The following is a 26,737-nucleotide window of genomic DNA, read 5'->3' on the forward strand; positions in this document are numbered from 1 at the left end:
ATTTATATGTGGAATCTAAAAAGAAAATGCACACATATAGAAACAGCAAATTGGTGGTTGCCAAGATCAGGTATGTGTGGGGGAAATGGGTGAAGCTTGTCAAAGGGTACAAACTTTCATTTATAAGATGGATTAGTTCTCAGGATCTAATAATGCACAGCATGATGACTACAGTTAACAGCACCGTATTTGGAAGTTGTCAAGATCTTCAACGTTGTCACCACACACACAAACATGTAAATATATGGAGAGCTGTATGTGTTAATCTTACTGTGGCAGTCATTTTGCTATATGTACATATGCTATATGTACATATGTTAAATCATTATGTTGGACACCTTAAACTTATAGAATGTTATATGTCAATTATATCAATAAAGCTGGGAGAAAAGAAAGAAAACGCACTCATAGAAACAGAGAGTAGATAGGTGATTGCCAGGGGCTGCAGGGTGGAGGAAATAGGTAAAGGTGGTCAAAGCTTACAAACCTCCAGTTATAAGATGAATGTGTTCTGGAGATGGTGCAGTATGGTGACTACAGTTAACGATACTGTATTGTGTACTTGTAAGTTGCTAAGAGAGTAGATTTTAAAAGTTCTCATCACACACACACACCAAAGGTAACTATGTGAGGTGATAGATGTGTTAACTAACCTTACTGTGATCAATTTACTATACATGTGTAGAAAAACATCACTTTGGACACCTTAAACTCACACAATGTTACATGTCGGCTATATCTCAGTAAAGCTGGTGGTGGTGGGGGGAAGAATTAAAGGGAGAAATAGACAATTTAACAACAATAGTTTGAGACTTCAGTACCCCACTTACAAATATCTTTAGAATAACTAAGCAGAAATCAACAAAGCACACTCTGTAGCACACTCCGCTCAGCAGCAGCAAAATGTGTATTCGTTTCAAGTACACATGGGATATTTTCCAAGATAGAACAAAAACTAAGTCTCAGTAAGTTGAAAAGGAGTGAAAATATACAGAGTATGTTCACTGAGTACAATGGAACGGAATTATGTCATTAACAGTGAAATTTGTGGAAATTGAACAATACTGAATAACAGTACTGAATACTGAATAACTATGGGCCAAAGATGAAATTCACAAGGGAAATTAAACAATACTCTGAGACAAATGAAAATTAAATGCAGCATAAAACGTATGAGATGCAGCTCAAGCATTGCTAAGTGGTATATTTGTTGCTGTAATTGCTTATATTTAAAAAGAAGAATGATCTCAAAGCAATAAAGTAGCCTTCCAGTATAAGAAACAAAAATAAAGCAAACTAAACCCAAAGAAATCAGAAGGAAGGAAATAATTTCGAGAAGAAGCAAATAGAGAATAGAAAAACAATAAACATTTTAATGAAACTAGAAGTTTTTTCTTTGAAAGGTCAACAACATTGACAAATGTCTAGCTAGCCTGACCATGGGGAAAAAAATAGATTTAAATTACTAAAGTCAGTAATGAAAGAGGGTGTCAGCAATTGTATGTTAACAAATTAGATTACCCAGGTGAAATGGACAGATTTCTAGAATGATAAATATTGTTGAAACTGAATCAAGAAGAAATAGAAAATCAAAGTATTTTTCAAAGTATTCTATGAGGACTGTATTACCCTGATACCAAAGCCAGTCAAAACTATCACAAGAAAACTAATATCCCTATGAATAGCCCTTGTGAACATAGACACGAAATCCTTAAAGAAATAAAAAGGAAACCTAATCTAGCAATATATAAAAAGGACTATACATTATAACCATTTGAGATTTATTACGGGCATACAAGATTGGTTCAACATATGAAAATCAATCTAATCACCTTATTAATGGAATAAAAGAGAAAAGCCACATGATTATCTCAGTAAACACATAAGAAGCATTGCCAAAATCCAACACCATTTCATAACTAAAAAGAAAACATCTAATAAGCCAGGAATAAAAAGGAATTTCTTTAATTCCTGAAAATGAGCTCTATGAAAAACTCATAGCTAACATCATACTTTATGGGAAAGATGGAAAGCTGTCTCCAGATCAGAAACAAGACAAGAATGTCTGCATTTGCCACTTCTTTGTAACGTATTGAAGATTTTATCCAGGGTAATTAGTCAAGGAAAAAAATAAAACATAAGAACATAAGAAAGAAATAGGTCAAATTTTCTCTGTTTGCAGAAGACCTGATCTTTTATATAGAAAATCCTAAGGAATCTACAAAACAAGAAAAAAAAATCCAAAAATGATTAGAATCTAAAAAACACATTCAGCAAGGCTGTAGAATAAAAGTTGAATATACAAAGATCATTTGTATTGCTGATACTAGCAATGAACAATATGAAAATGAAATTCATTTCATTTACAATATCAGTCAGAAATACTAAGATACTTAAGAATAAACTTAATATAAGATGAATACATTGACATTGAAAACTATATAACATTGTTGAAAGAAGCCAAATAAGTGGAAAGTAATTTCATGGTCATGGATTGGAAGGCTTAATGGTAAAGTGCCATACTCTCCAAAGTGATCTTCAGGTTGAACACAGCCATTGTCAAAATCCCAGCTGGCTTTTCTTCCCCCCCCCCCAGAAATTTGATAAGCTAATACTGAAATTCAATTACAACTCCTATCAAAATCCCAATGACATTTTTTGCAGAAATAGAAAAATTCATCCTAAAATTCATATGGAATCTCAAGGGACTGTGAATAGCCTAAACAGATTTGAAAAACAACAAAATTGGAGGACTCACACTTCCTGATTTCAAAACATATTACAAGTCTACAATAATCTAAAGAGTGTGATGTTGGCATAAAGACAGGCAATAGACAAATGGAATAGAATACAAAGCCCCCAAATAAACTCTTGCATATATGCTTTAACAGTCTTCAGCAAGGGTGCCAAGACTACTCAATGGGGAAAGGTTAGTCTCTTCAACAAATGGTGCTGGGAATAAAGGATATCCACAAGCAAAAAAATGAAGTTGCACCCTTATACCATATAAAACATTAACTCAAAAGAGATTAAAGACCTAAATACAAGACCTAAAATTACAAAACTCCTAGAAGAAAACATAGAGAAAAACCTTCATGACATTGGACTTGGCAATGATTTCTTGGATCTGACACTCAATGCACAGGTAGCAAAATTTAAAATAGACAAATGGGGTTACATCAAACTTACAAGCTTTTGTACACCAAAGTACACAATCAACAAAGTGAAATGACAACCTACAGAATGGGATAAAATATTTGCAAGTCATATATCTGATGAGGAATTAATATCCAGAATATGTAATGAACTCCTACAACTCTACAACAACAACAAAAAATCAAATAACCCAATTAAAAAGAGGGCAAAGGCTTTGAATTAGACATTTACCTGAAGATATTATACATATAACCAAGAAGCATATGAAAAGATGCTTAACTTTCACTAATCATCAGAGAAATGCCAGTCAAAACTACCTCACACCCATTAGGATGGCTACTATAAAAAAAAAAAAAAAGGTGGCAAGTATGTGGAGAAATTGGAACCCTTATACACTGTTGGTGGGATTGTAACATGGTGCAACCCTATGGAAAATAATATGGCGGTTCCTTAAAAAATTAGAAATACCACATGATGCCTCTATCCTATTTCTGGTTATATATCCAAACGATCTGAAAACAGGATCTCAAGGAGATGTTTGCACACCCATGTGCATAGCAGCACTTACAATAGTGCAGAAGTGGAACCCCCAAATGTCTACCAGTGGATGAATTGTTGAACAAAAATGTATACATACAGTGAAATATTCAGCCTTAAAAAAGGAAGAACTTATGATGTATGCTACAACATGGATAAACTTTGAGAACACTATGATTTCACTTTCATGAGTTACCTAAATATTCAGATTCATTAGAACAGAAAGTAGAATGATGGTTACCAGAAGCCTGGGGGAGAGAGGAAAGGTGAGTTATTTTTTTAATTTTTTAATTTTTTGTGGTACGCGGGCCTCTCACTGTCGTGGCCTCTCCCGTTGCGGAGCACAGGCTCCGGACGCGCAGGCTCAGCGGCCATGGCTCACGGGCCCAGCTGCTCCGCGGCATGTGGGATCTTCCCGGACCGGGGCACGAACCCGTGTCCCCTGTATTGGCAGGCGGACTCTCAATCACTGCGCCACCAGGGAAGCTTGGTGAGTTGTTTTTTAAATGAGTATAGGGTTTAAGATTTGCCAGATGAAGGAGTTCTGGAAATCTGTTTCACAGCAGTGTGAATATACATAACCCTACTGAACTCTGCACGTAAAAATCATTAAGGTGCTTAATTGTTCATGTGGTTTTCTTAACCATATCAAAAAGAATGCAGAGGTGTAAATAACTTACTACAAATGTACAAGAATCAAGAGAGTATTATACTGGCATCAAACCAAACATCTAGATCAGTGCAATAGAATTATGAGTTCAGAAGTAAACCCTTATATTTACAGTCTTCTAATTTTTGACAAGGATGCCAAGGCCATTCAGTGGAGAAAGAATACATATGGTGCTAGGACAACCGCATAGTACATGCAAAAGAATGAGGTTGGATTTGTCTTTCCTACCTTGTACAAAAATTAACGCAAGGGCTTCCCTGGTGGCACAGTGGTTGAGAGTCCACCTGCCAATACAGGGGACACCGGTTCGTGCCCCAGTCTGGGAAGATCCCACATGCCATGGAGTGGCTGGGCCCATGAGCCATGGCCACTGAGTCTGCACGTCCGGAGCCTGTGCTCCACAATGGGAGAGGCCACAACAGCGAGAGTCCCGCGTACTGCAAAAAAAAAAAAAAAATTAACGCAAAGTGGATAAAATATCTAAATGTAAGAGCTAACAGTATAAAATCTCTTAGAAAACATAGGAGTAAATCTTTGTGACTTTGGATTAGACAATAATTTGTTGCATTTGACACCAAAAGCACAAGCAACAAAAGAAAAAATAGATAAATTGAATATCATCTAGTTAAAAATGTTCTCTGCTTCAAAGAACACCATCAAGTGAAAAGACAACTCTCATAATAAGAGACAGTATTTGTGAAGTGTGTATATGATAATGAGCTTGTATCCAGAATATACAAAGGACACTTAAAACTCAACAATAAAACACAAGTAATAAGAAAAGGGCAAAGGATATAAATATGCATTTCTCCAAAGAATATATACAAATGGCCAATAAGTGCATGAATGGATGCTGAACATCATTAGTCATTAGGGAAATGCAAATCAGAACCAGAAGATACCAGTTCACACCCACTAGGTTGCCTAAGATAAAAAGGGCAGGTAAGTGTTAGTAAGGATGTAGAGAAATTGAAACTCTCATACACTTCTAGTGGGAATGTAAACTGGTGCCATCAGTTTCTCAAATGATTAAACATAGAGTTACCATATGACCCAGCAATCCCACTCCTGAGTTATACACATAGAGGAATGAAAACATGTCCACACAAAAACTTGTGCACAAATATTTTTAGCTACATTATAATAACCAAAATTTGGAAACAGTCCAAGTATCTACCAACTTCTGAATGGATAAACAAAATTTAGTATATTTATACAATGGAATATTATTTGGCAATTTAAAAAGTTAAATACTGATTAATGCTACAGTATGGGTGAACCTTGAAAACGTTATGCTAAATGAAAGAAGCCAGTCATGAAAGACCACATTTTGTATGATTCCATTTATGTGAAATGTTCTGCATAGGCAACTCCATAGGGTTTAGTAAATAAAAAGTTTGTCAGTGGTTGCCAGGAGATGGGTAGTGGTGATGGGAAGAGAGATTTGGGGAGTGACTACTAATGGATATGAGGCAGCTTTTTGGGGTGAAGAACATGTTCTGAATTTAGGTAGTGGTGATGGTCATACAACTTTATCAGTATACGAAGAATTATTAAATTATATAGCTCAAAAGGGTGAATGTTATATGAATTATATTTTAATAAAGCTGGTATTTTTTTAAAAGTTATAGTAAGTTGACACTCCATCATATTAAAAAAACCCTCTTTTTTGCTCCTTGCCCACTTTTCCATAGTTTTATTTTTATGTTTTTATATTTCAATCTTTTATTGATACTGTTTTATTTGATACTTATTTTAACAAAAATTATGTAAGTTGAAATGAAAGTTTCAATTTCTTATGACTAAAAGACTTCAGGTGTTTAAATATAAATCATTCTAAAAGAAATTTTTATCATTATTAGCAATGCAAAATTGATTAAAAGCAGATAATGTTACAAGTATTTGAATTCACCAAATTATATATTTAAAAACATTTTTGTTCTTAACTGATGATTAAATTACGTCCTCTTTTAATTTTTTTAAAAGCAAAGAACTGGAATCACCTGATGTGGAAAATAATTTTTTACCTGGTCATTATTCATTCATTTTCTTAAATACTTGAAACATATCCCAAAAAAGCATTGCAAGTCATATCAAAATGACTATTGATTATACTTGTTACATTTTACCTTGGGGCACGTTGTTTGATCTGATATACTAGATAAGGATTGGGAAAATTGAGACATTGCTTTTTCAAGACATTTTCTTTTTCAATATAATGTTATTTTCTATTGTGTTGTCTATTTCAGTATAGTGTATTTTCCATTAAAGTTCCTTTCTGTGCTTTAAATTTTCATCAAAACTTAGGACTGCAGATGCAATTTATTCAAATTATAGGAATTATCTACCAAATACATTTAATTGGCAAAGCTAGTTATCATTGTTAAAACATTCATCCAGTCTTTCATGTAAGTGTGACTATATGCCCTCTTTGCTGATGGAAGAGGCAAAGTTTTTAACAAAAGTTATTTATCACGTTCACTATAATTAATTAGCTAGCACATATTGGACAGATTGTTCCATGTTGTAAGGCAGAAGGGCAGTTGTGAAAGGAGAAGTGGGAAGTGATTACTTTTTTTTTTTTAACATCTTTTTTGGAGTTTAATTGCTTTACAATGGTGTGTTAGTTTCTGCTTTATAACAAAGATACCCCATATCTCCTCCCCTTTGCGTCTCCCTCCCACCTTCCCTATCCCACCCCTCTAGGTGCTCGAAAAGCACCAAGCTGATCGCCCTGTGCTATGCGGCTGCTTCCCACTAGCTATCTGTTTTACATTTGGTAGTGTATATATGTCCATGCCACTCTCTCGCTTCGTCCCAGCTTACCTTTCCCCCTCCCCATGTCCTCAAGTCCATTCTCTACATCTGCATTTTTATTCCTGTCCTGCCCCTAGGTTCTAGAGAACCTTTTTTTGTTTTTGTATTTTAGATTCCATATATATTTGTTAGCATATGGCATTTGTTTTTCTCTTTCTGACTTACTTGACTCTGTATGACAGACTCTAAGTTCATCCACCTCACTACAAATAACTCAATTTCATTTCTTTTTATGGCTGAGTAGTATTCCATTGTATATATGTGCCACATTTTCTTTATCCATTCGTCTGTCGATGGACACTTACATTGCTTCCATATCCTGGCTATTGTAAATAGTGCTGCAATGAAAATTATGGTACATGCCTTTTTTGAATTATGGTTTTCTCAGGGTATATGCCCAGTAGTGGGATTGCTGGGTCATATGGTAGTTCTATTTTTAGTTTTTAAAGGAACCTCCATAATGTTCTCCACAGTGGTTGTATCAGTTTACATTCCCACCAACTGTGAAAGAGGGTTACCTTTTCTCCACACCATCTCCAGCATTTATTGTTTCTAGATATTTTGATGATGGCCATTCTAACTGGTATAAGGTGATACCTCATCGTAGTTTTGATTTGCATTTTTCTAATGATTAGTGATGTTGAGCATCCTTTCATGTGTTTGTTGGTAACCTGTATGTCTTCTTTGGAGAAATGTCTATTTAGGTCTTCTGCCCATTTTTGGATTGGGTTGTTTGTTTTTCTGGTATTGAGCTGCATGAGCTGCTTGTAAATTTTGGAGAGTAATCCTTTGTCAGTTGCTTCATTTGCAAAAATTTTCTCCCATTCTGAGGGTTGTCTTTTTGTCTTGTTTATGTTTTCATTTGCTGTACAAAAGCTTTGACTTTCATTAGGTCCCATTTGCTTATTTTTGTTTTTATTTCCATTTCTCTAGGAGGTGGGTCAAAAAGGATCTTGCTGTGATTTATGTCATAGAGGCTTCTGCCTATGTATTCCTCTAAGAGTTTTATAGCTTCTGGCCTTACATTTAGCTCCTAATCCATTTCGAGTTTATTTTTGTGTATGGTGTTAGGGAGTATTCTAATTTCATTGTTTTACATGTAACTGTCCATTTTCCCAGCAGCACTTATTGAAGAGGCTGTCTTTTCTCCATTGTATATTCTTGCCTCCTTTATCAAAAATAAGGTGAGCATATGTGCGTGGGATTATCTCTGGGCTTTCTATCCTGTTCCATTGATCTATGTCTCTGTTTTTGTGCCCGTACTATACTGTGTTGATTACTGTAGCTTTGTAGTGTGGTCTGAAGTCTGGGAGCCTGATTCCTCCAGCTCTGTTTGTCTTTCTCAAGATTGCTTTGGCTATTCAGGGTCTTTTGTGTTTTCATATAAACTGTGAAAGTTTTTGTTCTTGTTCTGTAAAAAATGCCATTGGTAGTTTGATAGGGATTGCATTGAATCTGTAGATTGCTTTGGGTAGTATAGTCATTTTCACAATGTTGATTCTTCCAATCCAAGAACATGGTATATCTCTCCATCTGTTTGTATCATCTTTAATTTCTTTCATCAGTGTCTTATAGTTTTGTGCATACAGGTCTTTTGGCTTTTTATGTAGGTTTATTTCTAGATATTCTATACTCTTTGTTGCAATGGTAAATGGGAGTGTTTCCTTAATTTCTCATTCAGATTTTTCATCTTTAGTGTATTAGAATGCAAGGCATTTCTGTGCATTAATTTTGTATCCTGCTACTTTACCAAATTCTTTGATTAGCTCTAGTAGTTTTCTGGTGGCATCTTTAGGATTCTCTATGTATAGTATTATGTCATCTGCAAACAATGACAGCTTTGTTTCCTCTTTTCAGATTTGGATTCCTTTTAATTCTTTTTCTTCTCTGATTGCTATGGCTAAAATTTCCAAAACTATATTGAATAATAGTGGTGAGAGTGGCCAGCCTTGTCTTGTTCCTGATCTTTGAGGAAATGATTTCAGTTTTTCACTATTGAGAACAATGTTGGCTGTGGGCTTGTCATATATGGCCTTTATTATGTTGAGATAACTTCCCTCTATGCCTACTTTCTGGAGAGTTTTTATCATAAATGGGTGTTGAATTTTGTTGAAAGCTTTTTCTGCATCTTTTGAGATGATCATATGGTTTTTATTCTTCAATTTGTTAATATGGTTTATCACATTGATTGATTTGCGTATACTGAAGAATCCTTGCATTCCTGGGATAAATTCCACTTGATCATGGTGTACGATCTTTTTAATGTGCAGTTGGATTCTGTTTGCTAGTATTTTGTTGAGAATTTTTGCATCTATGTTCATCAGTGATACTGACCTTTAGTTTTCTTTCTTTGTGACATCTTTGTCTAGTTTTGGTATCAGGGTGATGGTTGCCCCATAGGATAAGTTTCGAAGTGTTCCTCCCTCTGCTATATTTTGAAAGAGTTTGAGAAGGATAGGTGTTAGCTCTCCTCTAAATGTTTGATAGAATTTGCCTGTGAAGCCATCTGGTCCTGGGCTTTTGTTTTTTGGAAGATTTTTAATCACAGTCTCAATTTCAGTGCTTGTGATTGGTCTGTTCACATTTTCTATTTCTTCCTGGTTCAGTTCCGGAAGGTTGTGCCCTTCTAAGAATTTGTCCATTTCTTCCAGGTTATCTATTTTACTGGCATATAGTTGCTTGTAATCTCTCATGATCCTTTGTATTTCTACAGTGTCAGTTGTTACTTCTCCTTTTTATGTCTAATTCTACTGATTTGAGTCTTCTCCCTTCTTCTCTTGATGAGTCTGGCTAATGGTTTATCAATTTTGTTTATCTTCTCAAAGAACCAGCTTTTCATTTCATTGTTCTTTGCTATTGTTTCCTTCATTTCTTTTTCATTTATTTCTGATCTGACCTTTATGAGTTCTTTCCTTCTGCTAACATTGGGGTTTTTTTTCCTCTAATTGCTTTAGGTGTTAAGGTTAGGTTGTTCATTTGAGATGATTGTTGTTTCCTGAGGTAGGATTGTATTGCTATAAACTTCCCTCTTAGAACTGCTTTTGCTGTATCCCATAGTTTTTGGGTCATCGTGTTTTCATTGTCATTTGTTTCTAGATATTTTTTGATTTCCTCTTTGATTTCTTCTGTGCTCTCTTGGTTATTTAGTAGTGTATTGTTTAGCCTCCATGTGTTTGTGTTTTTTAGATTTTTTCCTGTAATTAATATCTAGTCACATAGCATTCAATCGGAAAAGATACTTGATAAGATTTGAATTTTCTTAAATTTACCAAGACTTGATTTGTGACCCAAGTTATGATCTATCCTGGAGAATGTTCCATGAACACTTGAAAAGAAAGTGTATTCTGTTGTTTTTGGATGGAATGTCCTATAAATATCAATTAAGTCCATCTTGTTTAATCTATCATTTAAAACTTGTGTTTCCTTATTTATTTTCATTTTGGATGATCTGTCCATTGGTGAAAGTGGAGTTTTAAAGTCCCCTACTATGGTTGTGTTACTGTCAATTTCCCCTTATGTATTAAGGTGCTCCTATGTTGGGTGCATAAATATTTACAATTGTTATATCTTCTTGGATTGATCCCTTGATCATTATGTAGTGTCCTTTTTTGTGTCCTGTAATCGTCTTTTTTTTAAAGTCTATTTTGTCTGATATGGGAATTGGTACTCCAACTTTCTTTTGATTTCCATTTGCATGGAATATCTTTTTCCATCCCCTCACTTTCAGTCTGTATGTGTCTCTAGGTCTGAAGTGGGTCTCTTGTAGACAGCATATATATGGGTCTTGTTTTTATATCCATTCCGCCAGTCTGTGTCTTTTGGTTGGAGAATTTAATCCATTTACATTTAAGGGAGTTATCAGTGTGTATGTTCCTATTACCATTTTCTTAATTTGGGGGGGTTTGTTATTGTAGGTTTTTTCATTCTCCTGTGTTTCCTGACTAGAGAAGTCCCTATAGCATTTGTTGTAAAGCTGGTTTGGTTGTGCTGAATTCTCTTAGCTTTTGCTTGTCTGTAAATGTTTTAATTTCTCTGTCAAATCTTGCTGGGTAGAGTAATCTTGGTTGTACATTTTCCCCTTTCATTGCTTTAAATATGTCCTGCCACTCCCTTCTGGCTTGCAGAGTTTATGCTGAAAGATCAGCTGTTAACCTTATGGGGATTCCCTTGTATGTTATTTGTTATTTTTCCCTTGCTACTTTTAATATTTTTTCTTTGTATTTAATTTTTGATAGTTTGATTAATATCTGTCTTGGGTTGTTTCTCCTTAGATTTATCCTGTATGGGACTCTCTGTACTTCCTGGACTTGATTGAGTATTTCCTTTTCCATATTAGGGAAGTTTTCTACTATAATCTCTTCCAGTATTTTGTCAGTGCCTTTATTTCTCTCTTCTTCTTCTGGGACCCCTATAATTCGAATGTTGGTGCATTTAATATTGTCCCAGAGGTCTCTGAGCCTGTCCTCAATTCTTTTCATTCTTTTTTCTTTATTATGCTCTGTGGTAGTTATTTCCACTATTTTATCTTCCAGGTCACTTATCCATTTTTCTACCTCAGTTATTCTGCTATTGATTCCTTCTAGAGAATTTTTAATTTCATTTATTGTGTTGTTCATCATTGTTTGTTTGCTGTTTAGTTCTTCTAGGTCCTTGTTAAACTTTTCTTGTATTTCCTCCATTGTATTTCCAAGATTTTGGATCATCTTTACTATCATTATTCTGAATTCTTTTTCAGGTAGACTGCCTGTTTTCTCTTCATTTGTTTGGTCTAGTGGGTTTTTAACCTTGCTCTATCATCTGCTGTGTGTTTCTCTTCCTATTTTGCTTACCTTACTGCGTTTGGCGTCTCCTTTTCGCAGGCTACAGGTTCATAGTTCCCGTTGTTTTTGGTGTCTGCTCCCAGTGGCTAAGGTTGGTTCAGTGGGTTGTGTAGCCTTCCTGGTGGAGGGCACTGGTGCCTGTTTTCTGGTGGATGAGGTTGGATCTTGTCCTTCTGGTAGGCAGGACTGCATCCAGCGGTGTGTTTTGGGGTGTCTGTGACCTTACTATGATTTTAGGCAGCCTCTCTGCTAATGGGTGGGGTTGTGTGCCATCTTGTTGGTTTTTTGGCAAAGGGTGTCCAGCACTGTAGCTTGCTGGTCATTGAGTGCAGCTGGGTCTTAGCATTGAGATGGAGATCTCTGGGAGAGCTTTCACTGTTTGATAGTACGTGTGGTTGGGAGGTCTCTGGTGGACCAATATCCTGAGGTCAGCTCTCCCACTTCAGAGGCACAGGCCTGACACGTGCCTGGAGCACCAAGACCCTGTCAGCTGCACGGCTCAGAAGAAAAGAGAGAGAAAAAGAAAGAAAGAAAGAAAGAAGGAAAGAAAGAAAGAAAGAAGGAAGGAAGGAAAAAATAGTTATTAAAATTAAAAAATTATTAAAAAATTAAAAATAATAAAAAAGAAAGAGCAACCAAACCAAAAAACAAATCCACCAATGATAACAAGCTCTAAAAGCTATACTAAGAAAAACAAAAAAAAGCATAATAAAAAAACTGACCGACAGATCCCTAGGACAAATGGTAAAAGCAATGTTATATAGACAAAAATCACACAAAAAAGCATACACATACACACTCAGAAAAAGAGAAAAAGGAAAAAAAATATATCTATATATATAAAAAAGCAAGAGAGTTACTAAATGAATAAACAAATGTACCAGTGATAATAAAGTCTAAATACTAAACAAAGGTAAACAAACCAGAAACAAATTAGATGTAGAAAGCAAACCCCAAGTCTACAGTTGCTCCCAAAGTCCACCCCCCTTAATTTGGGATGATTCATTGTTTATTCAGGTATTCCACAGATGCAGGGTACATCAAGTTGACTGTGGAGATTGAATCCTCTGCTCCTGAGGCTGCTGGGAGAGATTTCCCTTCCTCTTCTTTGTTCGCACAGCTCCTGGGGTTCAGCTTTGGATTTAGCCCTGCCTCTTTGTGTAGGTTGCCTGAGGGCATCTCTTATTTGCTTAGACAGGGCAGGGTTAAAGGAGCAGCTGATTTGGGGGCTCTGACTCACTTAGGCCAGCGGGAGGGAGAGGTATGGAATGCGGGGTGAGCCTGTGGTGGCAGAGGCCAGCGTGACGTTGCACCAGCCTCAGGCGCGCTGTGTGTTCTCCTGGGGAAGTTGTCCCTGCATCACGGGATCATGGCAGTGGCGGGCTGTACAGGCTCCCAGGAGGGGAGGTGTGGATAGTGACCTGTGCTTGCATACAGGCTTCTTGGTGGCTGCAGCAGCAGCCTTAGAGTTTCTTGCCCGTCTCTAGTGTCCGCGCTGATAGTCGCGGCTCATGCCCGTCTCTGGAGCTCGTTTAGGGGGTGCTCTGAATCCCCTTTCCTCGCGCACCCCAAAACAATGATCTCTTGCCTCTTAGGCAGATCCAGAATTTTTCGTGGACTCCCTCCCCACTAGCTGTGGTGCAGTAGCCCCCTTCAGGCTGTGTTCACGCAGCCAGCCCCAGTCTTCTCCCTGGGGTCTGACTCTGAAGCTGAGCCTCAGCTCCCAGCCCCCATCTGTCCTGGCTGGTGGGTGAGCAGAGAAGCCTCTCACGCTGGTGAGTGCCGGTCGGCACCGATCCTCTGTGCGGGAATCTCTCCACTTTGCCCTCCGCACCCCTGTGGCTGCGCTCTCCTCCGTGGCTCTGAAGCTTCCCCCTCCCCACCCAACCCCTGTCTCCACCTGCGAAGGGGCTTCCTAGTGTGTGGAAACATTTCCTCCTTCACAGCTTCCTTCCAGAGGGGCAGGTCCCATCCCTATTCTTTTGTCTCTGTTTTTTCTTTTGCCCTTCCCAGGTACGTGGTGATTTTCTTGCCTTTTGGGAAGTCTGAGGTCTTCTTCCAGCATTCAGTAGGCGTTCTGTAGGAGTTGTTCCACATGTAGTTGTATTTCTGATGTATTTGTGGGGAGGAAGGTGATCTCCATGTCTTAACTCCTCCACCATCTTGAAGGACTCTCTGGGAAGCGATTACTTTTAAGACACACAGGTGAATCTGTTCTCAGGCAGATTTGTATTTTTTAAGTTCTGTATAAATACTCCCTTAAAACTATCTATGGTTTTGCATTCCTTTTAAAGTCTTTGTCTCCAGAAATATTCTCCACCAACTTGAAGAGTACTGTTCTACCCTATTCTTATTCTTTTATGCATAAAATAGGCTTGCAGAGCATGCCTTTTATTCATACGTGTATTGTGTGCAGGGATGTTACTATGTTGGTGAACTTTGTGTTCAAGTGAACTTGACCACCCCACTTGACCACATTTACCAGAAACTCCCTGCCTGTGCACTTGTGTTCTATCAATACATCCCTCTCCTGCACGCATGATGGGTTTCTGTTGGTGCCCATATTCAACCTCAGAATAGTTTACAACTGGCAACTTATACTGGTTGATTGGAGCTGGCATTGGAGGCAATTCTCTGTCCTAGCAATTTTATTAGTTTTCTCAGTCAGCACACTTGTATCTTTTCTCTTTTTACAGTTCAGATTTTTAAATTTTTGTTTATTAATGAGGTCTTCTTTGGTTAAACTTATTATCCTTAAGTCAGATTGGAAATGTGTTTGTAGACAGTCCTCCATGGGTCTCTTGCTTTTCTTATATTTTGTGAACTGAAGTTTGGTTGCCTTTGATCTGGTTTGTTTTTTCAGTGTAATTCCTGTAGTGAGCAGTATTGGAAGACTTAGTGATTCCCAGAGCAATGGTTAGATTTGCATATGACCTTGGAAGATAAGAGCTGGTTTCTCACTTTAGAGCAAAGGGGTAGGTATGGTTACTGCCCCACTGCAGGGATTCATGTTCCCAAATCTCAGGGTTTCTGCTGTGTGTGCAGGTGTCAGCTGGCCCCACTTAAGTTGCTCTGTGAAAATTGGGACTCAGGGAACTGGAGCAAGAAAACACTGGAATTCTGTCCACTTCTGTTGTTGTGATAAATTCCTGTGGTCCTGCTTCTGACTGCATTCAGCAGGTTGTGATAGACTAACTTGTTAGCTTGAAGTAGTAGGCTAAAATCTCAGGTCCTTCATTGTTCTTGGCAATAGGTAGGAAATACAAATAAAGAAGCAAATAAATAGCTATCAGAGTTCAGTTCAGAAATGTCATTTTATTCATGTTTTTCCTTTAAAAACTACATTATATATTATTTTTATAAAAGTAGCATAGATTTTTCAGATTTTATCTTAGGCTAAAATAAAGCTTTAACGTAATTTTGCTATTCATATTTAATGACAGTTTTAAAAGCATAATAAGCCATCTGTTTTTTCATATGCATATAAACTTGTATGTATATATATGCATATATTGGGGTGTGTGTGTTTGGTTTTGAAAAACCAAATCAGTCTTGCTTTGCTTTATCACATTTTCAAGAAATAATCTTAATTCCACATATGCCATCATGATGTATTATTTGCCTCTATTCCAGAATATTGGAAAGAAGATGACCTGCCAAGAGTTCATTGCAAACCTCCAAGGGGTAGATGAGGGTGGTGATTTCTCCAAGGATCTACTGAAAGTAAGCATTGAAATACTGGTATTTATTTATTTATTTATTCATATATTGAAGTATAGGTGATTTACAATATTATATTAGTTTCAGGTATACAACATAATGATTCAATATTTTTATAGATTATACTTCATTTAAAGTTTTTATAAAATATTGACTATATTTCCTTTGCTGTACCATATATTCTTATAACATTTTTTTTATGCTTAGTAGTTTGTACTTCTTAATCCCCTACCCTTAAATACTGGTTTTTAAAATACGCTTATATTTTCTACTTACCTTTTAATCTAAAATAGGCTAAGATCACTTAAGTATTTTGTTTTTTTCTTTTAGTTTTATTGGTGATGTTTCTGTTGGGCATTGTCCTTGATGCGTCAGACTGCAAAAGTACCCTTTGATTAATAATTCCTAAAAGTCCACATTGTAATTGATAATACTGAGATAATAAGTAGATTTGGAATAATTGCTGATACAAATAGTGGGCATTTTTTGATTTACTTGACTGTCAGAACTTGAGAAAGATCACAAAGGTATATTCCTTATGGAAACAAAAAGCATTTGCAGACACTAAAGGAAGGAGTTCTGACTCTTCAGTTCCTAGTCAGAAATCCACTCAGGTCATCTCTGGAAAGAGATTAAATTAAATCTGAGTAATTGTAGATTTCCTGAATTATTTGCACTCAGCTTTATTATTGGTAACAATTAGCATCTTTTTCCCTCTAGTCAGATTGTTTTCTAGGAGACAGAAACATCAACTTTGGAATTCATAGCATCCTGCAGCAGTATAAATGAGATGTGCATTTGATCAAGTGGTTGATAATGGATGTGAATATTTTAGAAGTTCAGGATAAGATGTGTATGTTGAGAATGTGATTTTTACAGATTTGTTTGATTCTAACTTTCTTTTTAAAAACTTTATACACATGTATATTTCTTTTGGATTCAGTTATTTTGACTGAATTTGCTAAGAAGGGCAGCACATTTGAATCATGGTATAATATGGAAATGTACCAGCTGAAGGATAAGTCCTTTATTATGTTTTTTTGTGACTTTTAAACTACATAATTTGTAGAATCAAGTTCTGCCAGATTTGGAAAGACATATATACTTTGAAAAATGAAAGAAGGTGTAAAAATGGCATTATGAGATTCCAAGTCTTACTGGCTTTAATTGCAGCTCATTAAAAAATTATATTATGAAAAAAGCAGGAAGAAATGTATCTTCAGCTTACTATATAAGGAAGGTATTTTTTAAGCCTTTTCTTTATAGAATAAATGCTGCCGTTTCTGAAGCTACAATTCCAAATGGGAATGGGAAGTAAAAGGTGTTGGATGGAGACTTAATAAATATGTTCTGTGCATCCATGGAAGTTATACAGTAGACACATGTTAACAGGTCTTTTTTCAGTCTAGTGGTACTAGCATGGAAAATAACAGTCTTTCTAGGAGAGGATTTGTGAGGCTTTTATCAAGTTATGTCAGCAATGAAAATTGACAGGTATAATTTTTACAATGAAGCTCTTAGACTTTAGTGGTAGGCTTATGGTAACGTTTGTGACTGTGGGTACATCGTGGGCAGATTTAGAGCATGTTTGATGGAGCTTTCTGAACCAAATGTGGTTAATGTACAGTGCAGTGGCTACCATTCTCCTTGGGGTAAACATGTTCTTTGATTTAGTCAGCGAAGAATTTGCTGGCTGATTTGTCACAGTTGTACAGTTTGAGATCACGTTTACAAATCTCAGGGAAAAATATGTGTTATACTGTTCTTTATTTACTGTGTGGGAAGATGACAGTGAAGTGACACTGAAAATGACAGTGGCATTTAGCATGGAAATTGTCAAGTAAAATATTGATTCCTTTTTATAACAAACCCCAGCCACTCACCCATCCAAGAGGAGAGTTTTCCATTTCAGTAGGAATCTGGATTTTATTGCAGTTTCTTCAAACCGTTGGTTTCATTTCACTCTTCTGTGTGGCCAGCCCTCTTCCCTGCTCCTTCTCCCTTTCCTTCCCTTTCTGCCTCCCTCTTTCTTCCTCTCTGTTTCTCTTTACTTCTGTCTTTTCCTTTCTCCTTTGTTTTCTCTTTATCTCTTTCATATCTTTCTTTCTCTCCTCCCCTCCCACCAGAACTCTCTCTCTCTCTCTCTCTCTTTCAATAGCTAACTCTTCATTCCTTGTTGAGATAAATTATTGGGTGGAATATTAATTGGCATTTAGGGGGACAATATTATACACATGCCACACAGACAGATACATACGTACAGATAAACACAAACATGTTTGGTATCATCTTACAGGTTCTGACTAACCCCTTTCTGTCTTCTGCCACCCCCTCCCCAACTTAAAAAATTACAGGCATGTCCTACATGCAGTTTAATTTATGACGTAAGATATTTAAAGTTACATGGATCAAACCAATAAATGGTTATTGCTACATATTGACCTTATTACTTTTAGATTTCTTTGGATCAAAAGTAGCATTTGGATTTATGTCTGTTGTTCAGATTTCTTTGGACCAGAAGTAACGTTTCAACTTACATCTGTTCAGTGTGGTTGCGTAGTCAGGAATATTTATTGAAGGTCCACTGTGTGTTCAGGTGTGGACTTGGAGAACGTGTCAGAACCAAATGGGCCCCTGTCCTCAGAGATCATAAACTACTGAAAACGATGGAGGGTCCTTTCTCCCTTAACATGGACAGTTATTCCATATTAAAATAAAAATATAAACTGAATTCTGCTGTTGTCAATGGAAATGGTTACAGAAAAATAGACCTTAACGTACTTAAAGGTATGCACAATGAGGAACTTGTTTCAAGCCTTCAAATTCAGAGACTTGAGTTAATTTTGCTTTAAATTTGCCTTAAGGTACATGAAAAGGATAGATAATGGTATATTGAGCCCTTTTTACAATTTACAATTCTACTGCTGTTTCCCTTTTCACTCAAATGACCTAAAACAGATACATGAGTATATGAGTGCTTTGTGCAAATAAGAATTCTCCCCCGACAGGTTGCTTAGAGCATAAGTTATAGATATCTATGGCATAAAATGGAAAAAGTTGGGTACCAAAAGACAGCCAGTGATAGAATATTATTTAGGTTCTTTAAACTTGAAACTGGCTGGGAGGATGTGATGTTTGAGATGGGTCTTCATTTGAAAAATAGGTACAGTTTTAGTAGGAGACTTATTTTGATTTTTATTTAGGTTAATATTCCACTTCATCTCCCCCCCCCACTCCGTTTCCTCTCCATAGACATTAATGTTCTTTCTTTCTTTCTCATAAGCACCCCTGACTATTTCCTCACCAAATCAAGACCAAACTATGCCAAACCATCTGGCGTGTTTTATGGCTCCACAGGGCCTCCCCATCCCAATGCTTGGATGTGGTTTGCCTTCAGGCATCACTGGGGATGAGGTGGAAAAAGTTCTGATAGATTAAATAGGACATCCCTAAAACTCTAATAAAAATCTTCAGGACATAAATAGAAGGGTATGAGAATGTGAAATGTGGGCCAGCTCTGGGTTGGAGGCTGAACTTCCTGAGAGACATGAAAGCTTGAGGATTATGACTATGGTCTTGGGAACTGTACGACTGGGTTCCAGTCCCAGCTCCTCTCTCTGATTAGCCTAGTGATTGTGAGCAAATTCACTTAAACTTTGTCTCTTGATTTCGTCATCTATGAAACGGGTGGTTTTATTAGCACCCACCTCATCTAGTTGTTTTAATAATTGAATGAGTTAATAATATATAAACTCTTTAGAGACCTAGCATGTGTTAGGTATTATAAGTTTTTATTTTTAATATTACTTTATTCTTTACCTATCTCAAAGTGGACTGGACAAGGACTCCACCCCTTCCTGTGAGTATTTGGACCCAAGGTGTTTTACATGTCCTAGGGTTGAGTGGGATTAGCGTCAGTAGACAAGACCTCTATCCCCCATCCCTTTTCAGCCTAAACACACACATCATCTTGGTCTTTAAAAGGAAGCATTTGTGACCTTGACCTTGAGCATTGCCTCCTTTTGTGGTAAGATTTTTAATCCTCGTCATTTATGGCTTCCTTTCTTTCTAAAGACTTGTTGGTTCCAAAGAATGGCCATTGAAATCCTTCATGGGAGGCATTATTCAGTGAAGTCTGTCTTGACATTCTGTAGGCACCTGACAATGAACCTTGGTTAACCCTATGTTTTCTGCCTTTTTACCTTGTTAGCAACAGTGCCTTTCTCTTGCACCTTATCCCTCTTGGAACATTTTTATACCTTAGGTTTGGTTTGGGTCTTGGATGCTGCAACAGCGGAGAGACTAAGGAGAGTTTGGAATTAAACTGGTCCTGAGATCATGAAGAACCTTTGAGGAAGCAAATAAGTTCTGGTCCTCTTAAAGATCCCAAGAAAATCCTGGGATATTAATGGGGATGTGAATTATTTGAAGTGACTTCAAATCCCTGGGGAAGAAGTGTTGCTGTATGTCTCCCTGCTCTGTGCGTTCTCCAAATAGAGAGCCCTGGGTCAGAAGGCTCATCGGTTTAATGGTCTTGCCTGTCAGTTTTTATAGATTCTTGACTGTGTTATCCTGAGGATCTCTTCCACCCAGTCTCATCAGGGGCAGATTCTAAGAACTAATGAGAGTGTTGACATGTAATCATATGCATGTTTCTGAAGCACTTTGTAGAATAATCTTTAAAAATTTTCTTGATCATCCTCTATCTCATGCTCCAAGTGTAACACCTTGCTTCTTTGCCTTTCTGTTTCCCAAGTTTTTTTCTTCTGAGTTTCCTATTAACCTCTATTCTTGATTTTAACAGAAAAGCTACATTTGAATCTTTAGTCCAGTTTGCTTTTCATTTCTAACTTTGGTTAGAAATGGTACATTACATGTTGGAAGAGACTTCGGGACTTTGGGTGTGACTACCAGTTATTTACATGTCTAGAGGGGAAGTAGCCATTTCATAATATATTTACATGAAAGAAGAGAAGAAACAATAGGAAATAAGAGAAAAGGAGCCAGTGAAAAGTGGCATAGGAGCACACTGGGTGAAAAGTCAGTCAGTTATTGGCTGCACAGTAATATCATTTTGAAGAGCTCCAGACTGAGTATTTTTGGCAATGAAACACGAAACCCATGTTTTCTATCCAAGCTTCCTTATTGCCCCCTACCATTTGATACTCAGACAATGGTCTCCTTAATATTTTTGTCTGGTCATGGTTAGGTTTATATTTTTTTTTCCTTGAGCAGCAGTTGAATTCAGTAGGTGCCAACAAGAATTAGAAGAAAAATAAGCCAAATAATCCAATTTAGGAGTTTTTACATCATCTTAATTATAGAGAGGACAAACAAGAAAACGCCCAAGTCTTTCAAAATGATTTTAATATAACTAAAAAACAAAACTGAATACATTTTGCAGAGTATTTTAAAACATACCTTCTCCTAAATCAGCTTAAATACACAGGTAGCTTTAAGAATAAAGCAAGGTAAATAATCTTGCTTGGGTAAGTCAATGACATGTCCCCCTTTCAGGCTATTGCTTATGATTATATGTTTGACTTCAGAGTATTTTTCAGAAATTTAATTTTTTTTTAGAAATTGTTTGCTTCCATCTTTCTTACTTGGGAATTTATTAACTCTGAAATTAGTTGCAGCCTCTTAAGGGAGACCAAAAGTTTTTTCACTCTCTTAGGTTTGTAGTTAATGGTGAAGTGTGTGTGTTGGGGGTTTAGGGGGTGTGGGGTAAGGGGGAGTAGTAATTAAATTGAAATAGTGTAAATCAGTGTGCCTGGCTTAGTGGAATTCACATGATTCATTCCACTGGTGGAATAATAATAGTGAATTAAATTGTTACATATTCCAATTCAAGAACATGGTATATTTTTCCATCTGTTTGTGTCATCTTCAGTTTCTTTCATTAGTGTCTTAGAGTCTTCGGAGGCAAAGGAGTCTTTGCCTCCTTAGGTAGGTTTATTCCTAGGTATTTTATTCTTTTTGATGCGATGGTAAATGGGATTATTTCCTTAATTTCTCTTTCTGATCTTTTGTTGTTAGTGTATAGAAATGCAACAGGTTTCTGTATATTGATTTTGTATCCTGCAACTTTACCAAATTCATTGATGAGCTCTAGTAGTTTTCTGGTGGCATCTTTAGGATTTTCTATGTATAGTATCATGTCATCTGCAGACAGTGACAGTTTTACTTCTTCCTTTACAATTTGGATTCCTTTTATTTCTTTTTCTTGTCTGATTGCTGTGGCTAGGACTGTGTTGAATAAAAGTGGCAAGAGTGGGCATCTTTGTCTTTTTCCTGATCTTAGAGGAAATGCTTTCAGCTTTTCACCTTTGAGTATGATGTTAGCTGTGGGTTTGTCATATATGGCATGGCCTTTAGTATGTTGAGGTTTGTTCCCTCTATGCCCATTTTCTGGAGAGTTTTTATCATAAATGGATGTTGAATTTCATCAGAAGCTTTTTCTGCATCTATTGTGATGATCATATGGTTTTTAATTCTTCAGTTTGTTAATGTGGTGTATCACATTGATTGATTTGTGAATAATTGAAAAATCCTTGCATCCCTGGGATAAGTCCCACTTGATCATGGTATGTGATCTTTTTAATATATTATTGGATCTGGTTTGCTAGTATTTTGTTGAGGATTTTTGCACCTATGTTCATCAGTGATATTGGCCTGTAATTTTCTTTTTTAATCAATATTGTTAAAATGGCCATGCTACCCGAGGCAATCTACGGATTCAGTGCAATCCCTGTCAAAATAATAATAGCATTTGTTTTCACAGAACTAGAAGAAATAATTTTAAAATTTATATGGAAACACGAAAGACCCCGCATAGCCAAAACAATCTCGAGAAAGAAGAAGAGAACTGGGGGAATCACATTCCCTGACTTCAGACTATACAACAAAGCTACAGTAATCGAAACAGTATGGTACTGGTGCAAAAACAGATACATAGATCAGTGGAACAGATTAGAGAGCCCAGAAATAAACCCACACACCTATGGTCAATTAATCTATGACAAAGGAGGCAAGAATATACAGTGGAGAAAAGACAGTCTCTTCAATAAGTGGTGCTGGGAAAACTGTACAGCTACATGCAAAAGAATGAAAGTAGAACATTCTCTAACACCATATACAAAAATAAACTCAAAATGGATTAAAGACCTAAATGTAAGACTGGATACTATAAAACTCCTAGAGGAAAACCTAGGCAGAACACTCTTTGACATAAATTGTAACAATATGTTTTTGGATCTGTCTCCTAAAGTAAAGGAAATAAAAGCAAAAATAAACAAATGGGACCTTTAAACTTTAAAACTTTTTCATAGCAAGGGAAACCATTGAGAAAACAAAAAGGCAATATACTGAATGGGAGAAAATATTTGCAAATGATATTATCAATAAGGGGTTAATACCCAACACATATAAACAGTTCATACAACTCAACATCAAAAAAACTAACAATTTGATTAAAAAAGGGTGGAAGACCTGAATAGACATTTTTCCAAAGAGGACATGCAGATGGCCAGTAGGCACATGAAAAGATGCTTGATATCACTAATCATCAGGGAAATGCAAATCAAACTACAATGAGATAACACCTCACACCTGTCAGAATGGCTGTCATCAAAAAGAACACAAATAACAAACGTTGGCAAGTGTGTGGAGAAAAGGGAACCCTTTGTACACTGTTAGTTGGAATGTAAATTGGTGTAGCCACTGTGGAAAACAGTAGAGAGGTTTCTCAAAAAACTAAAATTAGAACTACCATATGACCCAGCACATCCACTCCTGAGCACATATTTAAAAAAAAACAAAAACACTAATTTGAAAAGATACATGTACCTCACCATTCATAGCAGCATTATTTACAATGGCCAAGTTATGGAAGCACCTTAAGTGTCCACCAGCAGATGAATGGATAAAGAATACGATGGAATACTACTGAGCCATAAAAAAGAATGAAATTTTGCCATTTGCAGCAACATGAACAGACTTGGAGAGCGTTACGTTAAAGTGAATAAAGTCAGACAGAGAAAGACAAATCCAAACACTGTATGCTGTATCTAAAAAAGACAACAAAGTAGTGAAAAAAGCGAAAAAAGAAGCAGATTCGGGCTTTCCTGGTGGCGCAGTGGTTGAGAGTCCGCCTGCCAATGCATGGGACACAGGTTCGTGCCCTGGTCCGGGAAAATCTCACATGCCGCGGAGCGGCTGGGCCCGTGAGCCATGGCCGCTGAGCCTGCGCGTCCGGAGCCTGTGCTCCGCAACGGGAGAGGCCACAACAGTGAGAGGCCCGCGTACCGCAAAAAAAAAAAAAAAAAAAAAAAAAAGAAGATTCACAGGTACAGACAAGAAACGGGTGGTTACTGGTCGGGGGTGGGGGGGAATGGCAATATGGGGGTGGGGAGTGAGAGGTACAAACTGTTGGGTGTAAGAAAGGCTCAAGGATGTATTATACAATATGGGGCATAGAGCCAATATTTGGTAATAACTGCCAACGGAAAGGAACCTTAAAAATGATATAAAAAATTTTTTTAGAAAGTTAAAATAATTGTTACATATTCTATTAGTTAGAATCCCAATAAAATGTTACTATTTAGATGTGTTTGTTTTCCTTTGCTTTCCCAAAAAACAGAATTTAGATGTGGTTCATTTAAAAGAAGTTTCTGAAAATGCATGTATCCATTACTTAACATATGTAGTTGGCTGAAACCATTGTATGTTTTGTTTTAAATACAATTTTCTTATTTGCTATTCTTAGGGAACAGTAGCATGTGAAAATGATGGAGAAATTAGCCAGGAGGGTAGCACTTAAACAAACAGATCCAAAACATCAAAAGAGAAAAACACATTTTAAATAAAGGTTAATGTATCTTGTTGGAAAAAGGAAGAAACGTAATTAGGAAATATAAAAATTATACTATGCAGGTTCATAACCATTAGGCTTTTAATCAATTACAGTTATATATAGGGGTAAGCAAAAAAAAAAAAAAAAAAGATTAAACCATTAAAGATGGTTTAACCAGCCGTTAAAGATTCAAACAATTTTGTAAAAGCTCGAACTCTGAAAAGTACCTGTTTGCACGTAGTGACAGCAAGAGCTGTAGGATTTTTCTCAAAAAGAGAGAGCAAAGCTAGCTCAGCTTTCAGAGTTCCATTGACCTATCTAATTTGACCCTTTCAGCTAGGGAGAAGATTAACAGTTTAACACTGACAATTGCCCTATTTTTCTTTCTACCAAAAGGCTGACCCTAAGCAGCATTTCTCCCCCATTTTGCTCTCTCCTCTTTCATCTTTGCTTCCAGTGTTATCAAATTAGGACAAGTATAAATGGGGAAATCTGAGTAAGATCGGGGTTTTCAATGTCAGTACTCTGGTTGTGATATTGTACTGTAGTTTTGCAAATGTTACCATTGGGGGAAGCTCGGTAAAAGGTATAAGAAATCTATCATCTCTTATAACTGCATGTGAATCCACAATTATTTCAATAAAACTTCCAGTGAGAAGGAAGTTCCATTTCCCTCCGTTCAGCCAGAGATTTAGGCATCATACAAGGATGAGTTTCATGAAGTTTTCCTACTCTTTCAAACTTTACTGCTCTTTCATTACTCTTTCACAGCAGTGAGTGTCACAATGCTTAAGCTTAAGCTATAATGGTGTAGCAGCATTAAAAACAGTGCTTTTAAGAAAAAGGCAATGGGGAATTATTTTAAAGAGTTGAAAGCCAGAAAGTCACATGAGTCCATTTAAAAAGATTATTATTGTTACTCTGGGATCTGTGGAGAATTGTTTGAAAGGAAGTGGGAGTGAAAATGGGGAAGATGGTGAAGAAATGGTTGCAGTTGTCCACGCGAGAAGGGTTGGCGGCTAGGACGTGGGTGGCGACAGTAATAAGGGAATGATTTTAAATTGTTTTGAGATGTTATTAGCATTTATGTTACTAAATTATTTTCCAAGTTGCCCCTCTGTCCCTTCCTATATCACCTGTGTTCTAAACTGCATGAGATAAAGAGCAATAAAAAGTAGGAAGAGCCTGTCTGCTTCTTCTGAGTTAATGCTTGGTCTTTGTGCCGCTTTGTGCCTCTGTGAAGACCTCAGCCTGGCCACGCAGGCTTTTCAGTTTTCTCGTGTGTAACATGGGTAGTAAGGCTTTCCTCCAGGAGTGATTGTGAGGATTGGCAAGTGCATCCCCATGTTGTCACATGGCTCTCGTCTCTGTGACAGGGTTGTGGGAGTCCTGGGCTCCACACCTGTCCTCTTGCTGCTGCTGATGAGTGATGGCGCCTCAGTCATGGTTTCTTGGTTTGTAAAATGAGATATGTGGGCCGTGCCCATAATTTTCAGGTTTTCAGTTCAGGCTCCTTTTAGCCCACAGTAGCTGGGGTCACCTTGCCCTGTCCCCACTCCCCACTGGGACCAGAACTCCTTGCTCTGTTTTTTTGTTGTGCTCAAACTTACTCATGTACAGTGTCTTCTGAGCAAAATATTTTGTAGCAGAGAATAAGCTGGAAAAACCCTATACGTGGTCTTTACGGATTCTCAGTCTAAGTATTAGGAGTGTTCTTAATGTCATTTTTTTTCTTTGTAAACTCAAATCACATCACTCAAGTTTTATGTTATATTTATTGGTTCAGACAAGTATGTATTTAATAGTGAAAGTTCAGATTTAAATTCAAGAAAATTACCTTTGTTGTGTCAGCATTCTCAAAGGATTACTCCTGAAGAATTATATGAGAGGAAGAAACAGGCCACAGTCTGAAAACAGTCTGAATTTTTTATAAATGAAAAGCCTGAAGTGAATTCTCAGAAATACTTGATCTGAGTTATATTTGGAGTTTGCAGTTGAAAATAGGAACTGAGGGGTGGTATTTAAGTGTAGCTAAAAAAAGAGCATCAACTGTTGCCTGGAGTAGGTGAGCTCTCTCCAAGAGAAGGTCCTGGAGACCTGGTAGCAACAGTCTCTATGGAGGAAATGGGCTTGAATGCTTATTCTGGTATAAGCAGGAGAGCC

General features: G+C 36.9%; 1 protein-coding gene across 6 annotated transcripts in view; it reads left to right on the forward strand.

Moving 5' to 3' along the window:
* The window catches only part of PSD3 (pleckstrin and Sec7 domain containing 3), a gene marked incomplete at its 5' end in the record, with an annotated part of 582,691 nt that overhangs the window by 285,192 nt on the left and 270,762 nt on the right, over positions 1-26,737 (forward strand). For 5 of the 6 annotated variants that reach the window (XM_082863881.1, XM_082863882.1, XM_082863883.1 and 2 more), the window contains one exon: positions 15,634-15,723. In XM_082863881.1, coding sequence (XP_082720007.1) covers positions 15,634-15,723 — 90 coding nt within the window. Of the gene's footprint in view, positions 1-15,633; positions 15,774-26,737 lie in introns of all 6 variants that reach the window. The other variant, XM_082863887.1, reaches the window with a different exon arrangement.

Source organism: Leucopleurus acutus (genome assembly GCF_964270905.1).
Source record: "Leucopleurus acutus genome assembly, chromosome: 21".
NCBI classification, from domain to species: domain Eukaryota; kingdom Metazoa; phylum Chordata; class Mammalia; order Artiodactyla; family Delphinidae; genus Leucopleurus; species Leucopleurus acutus.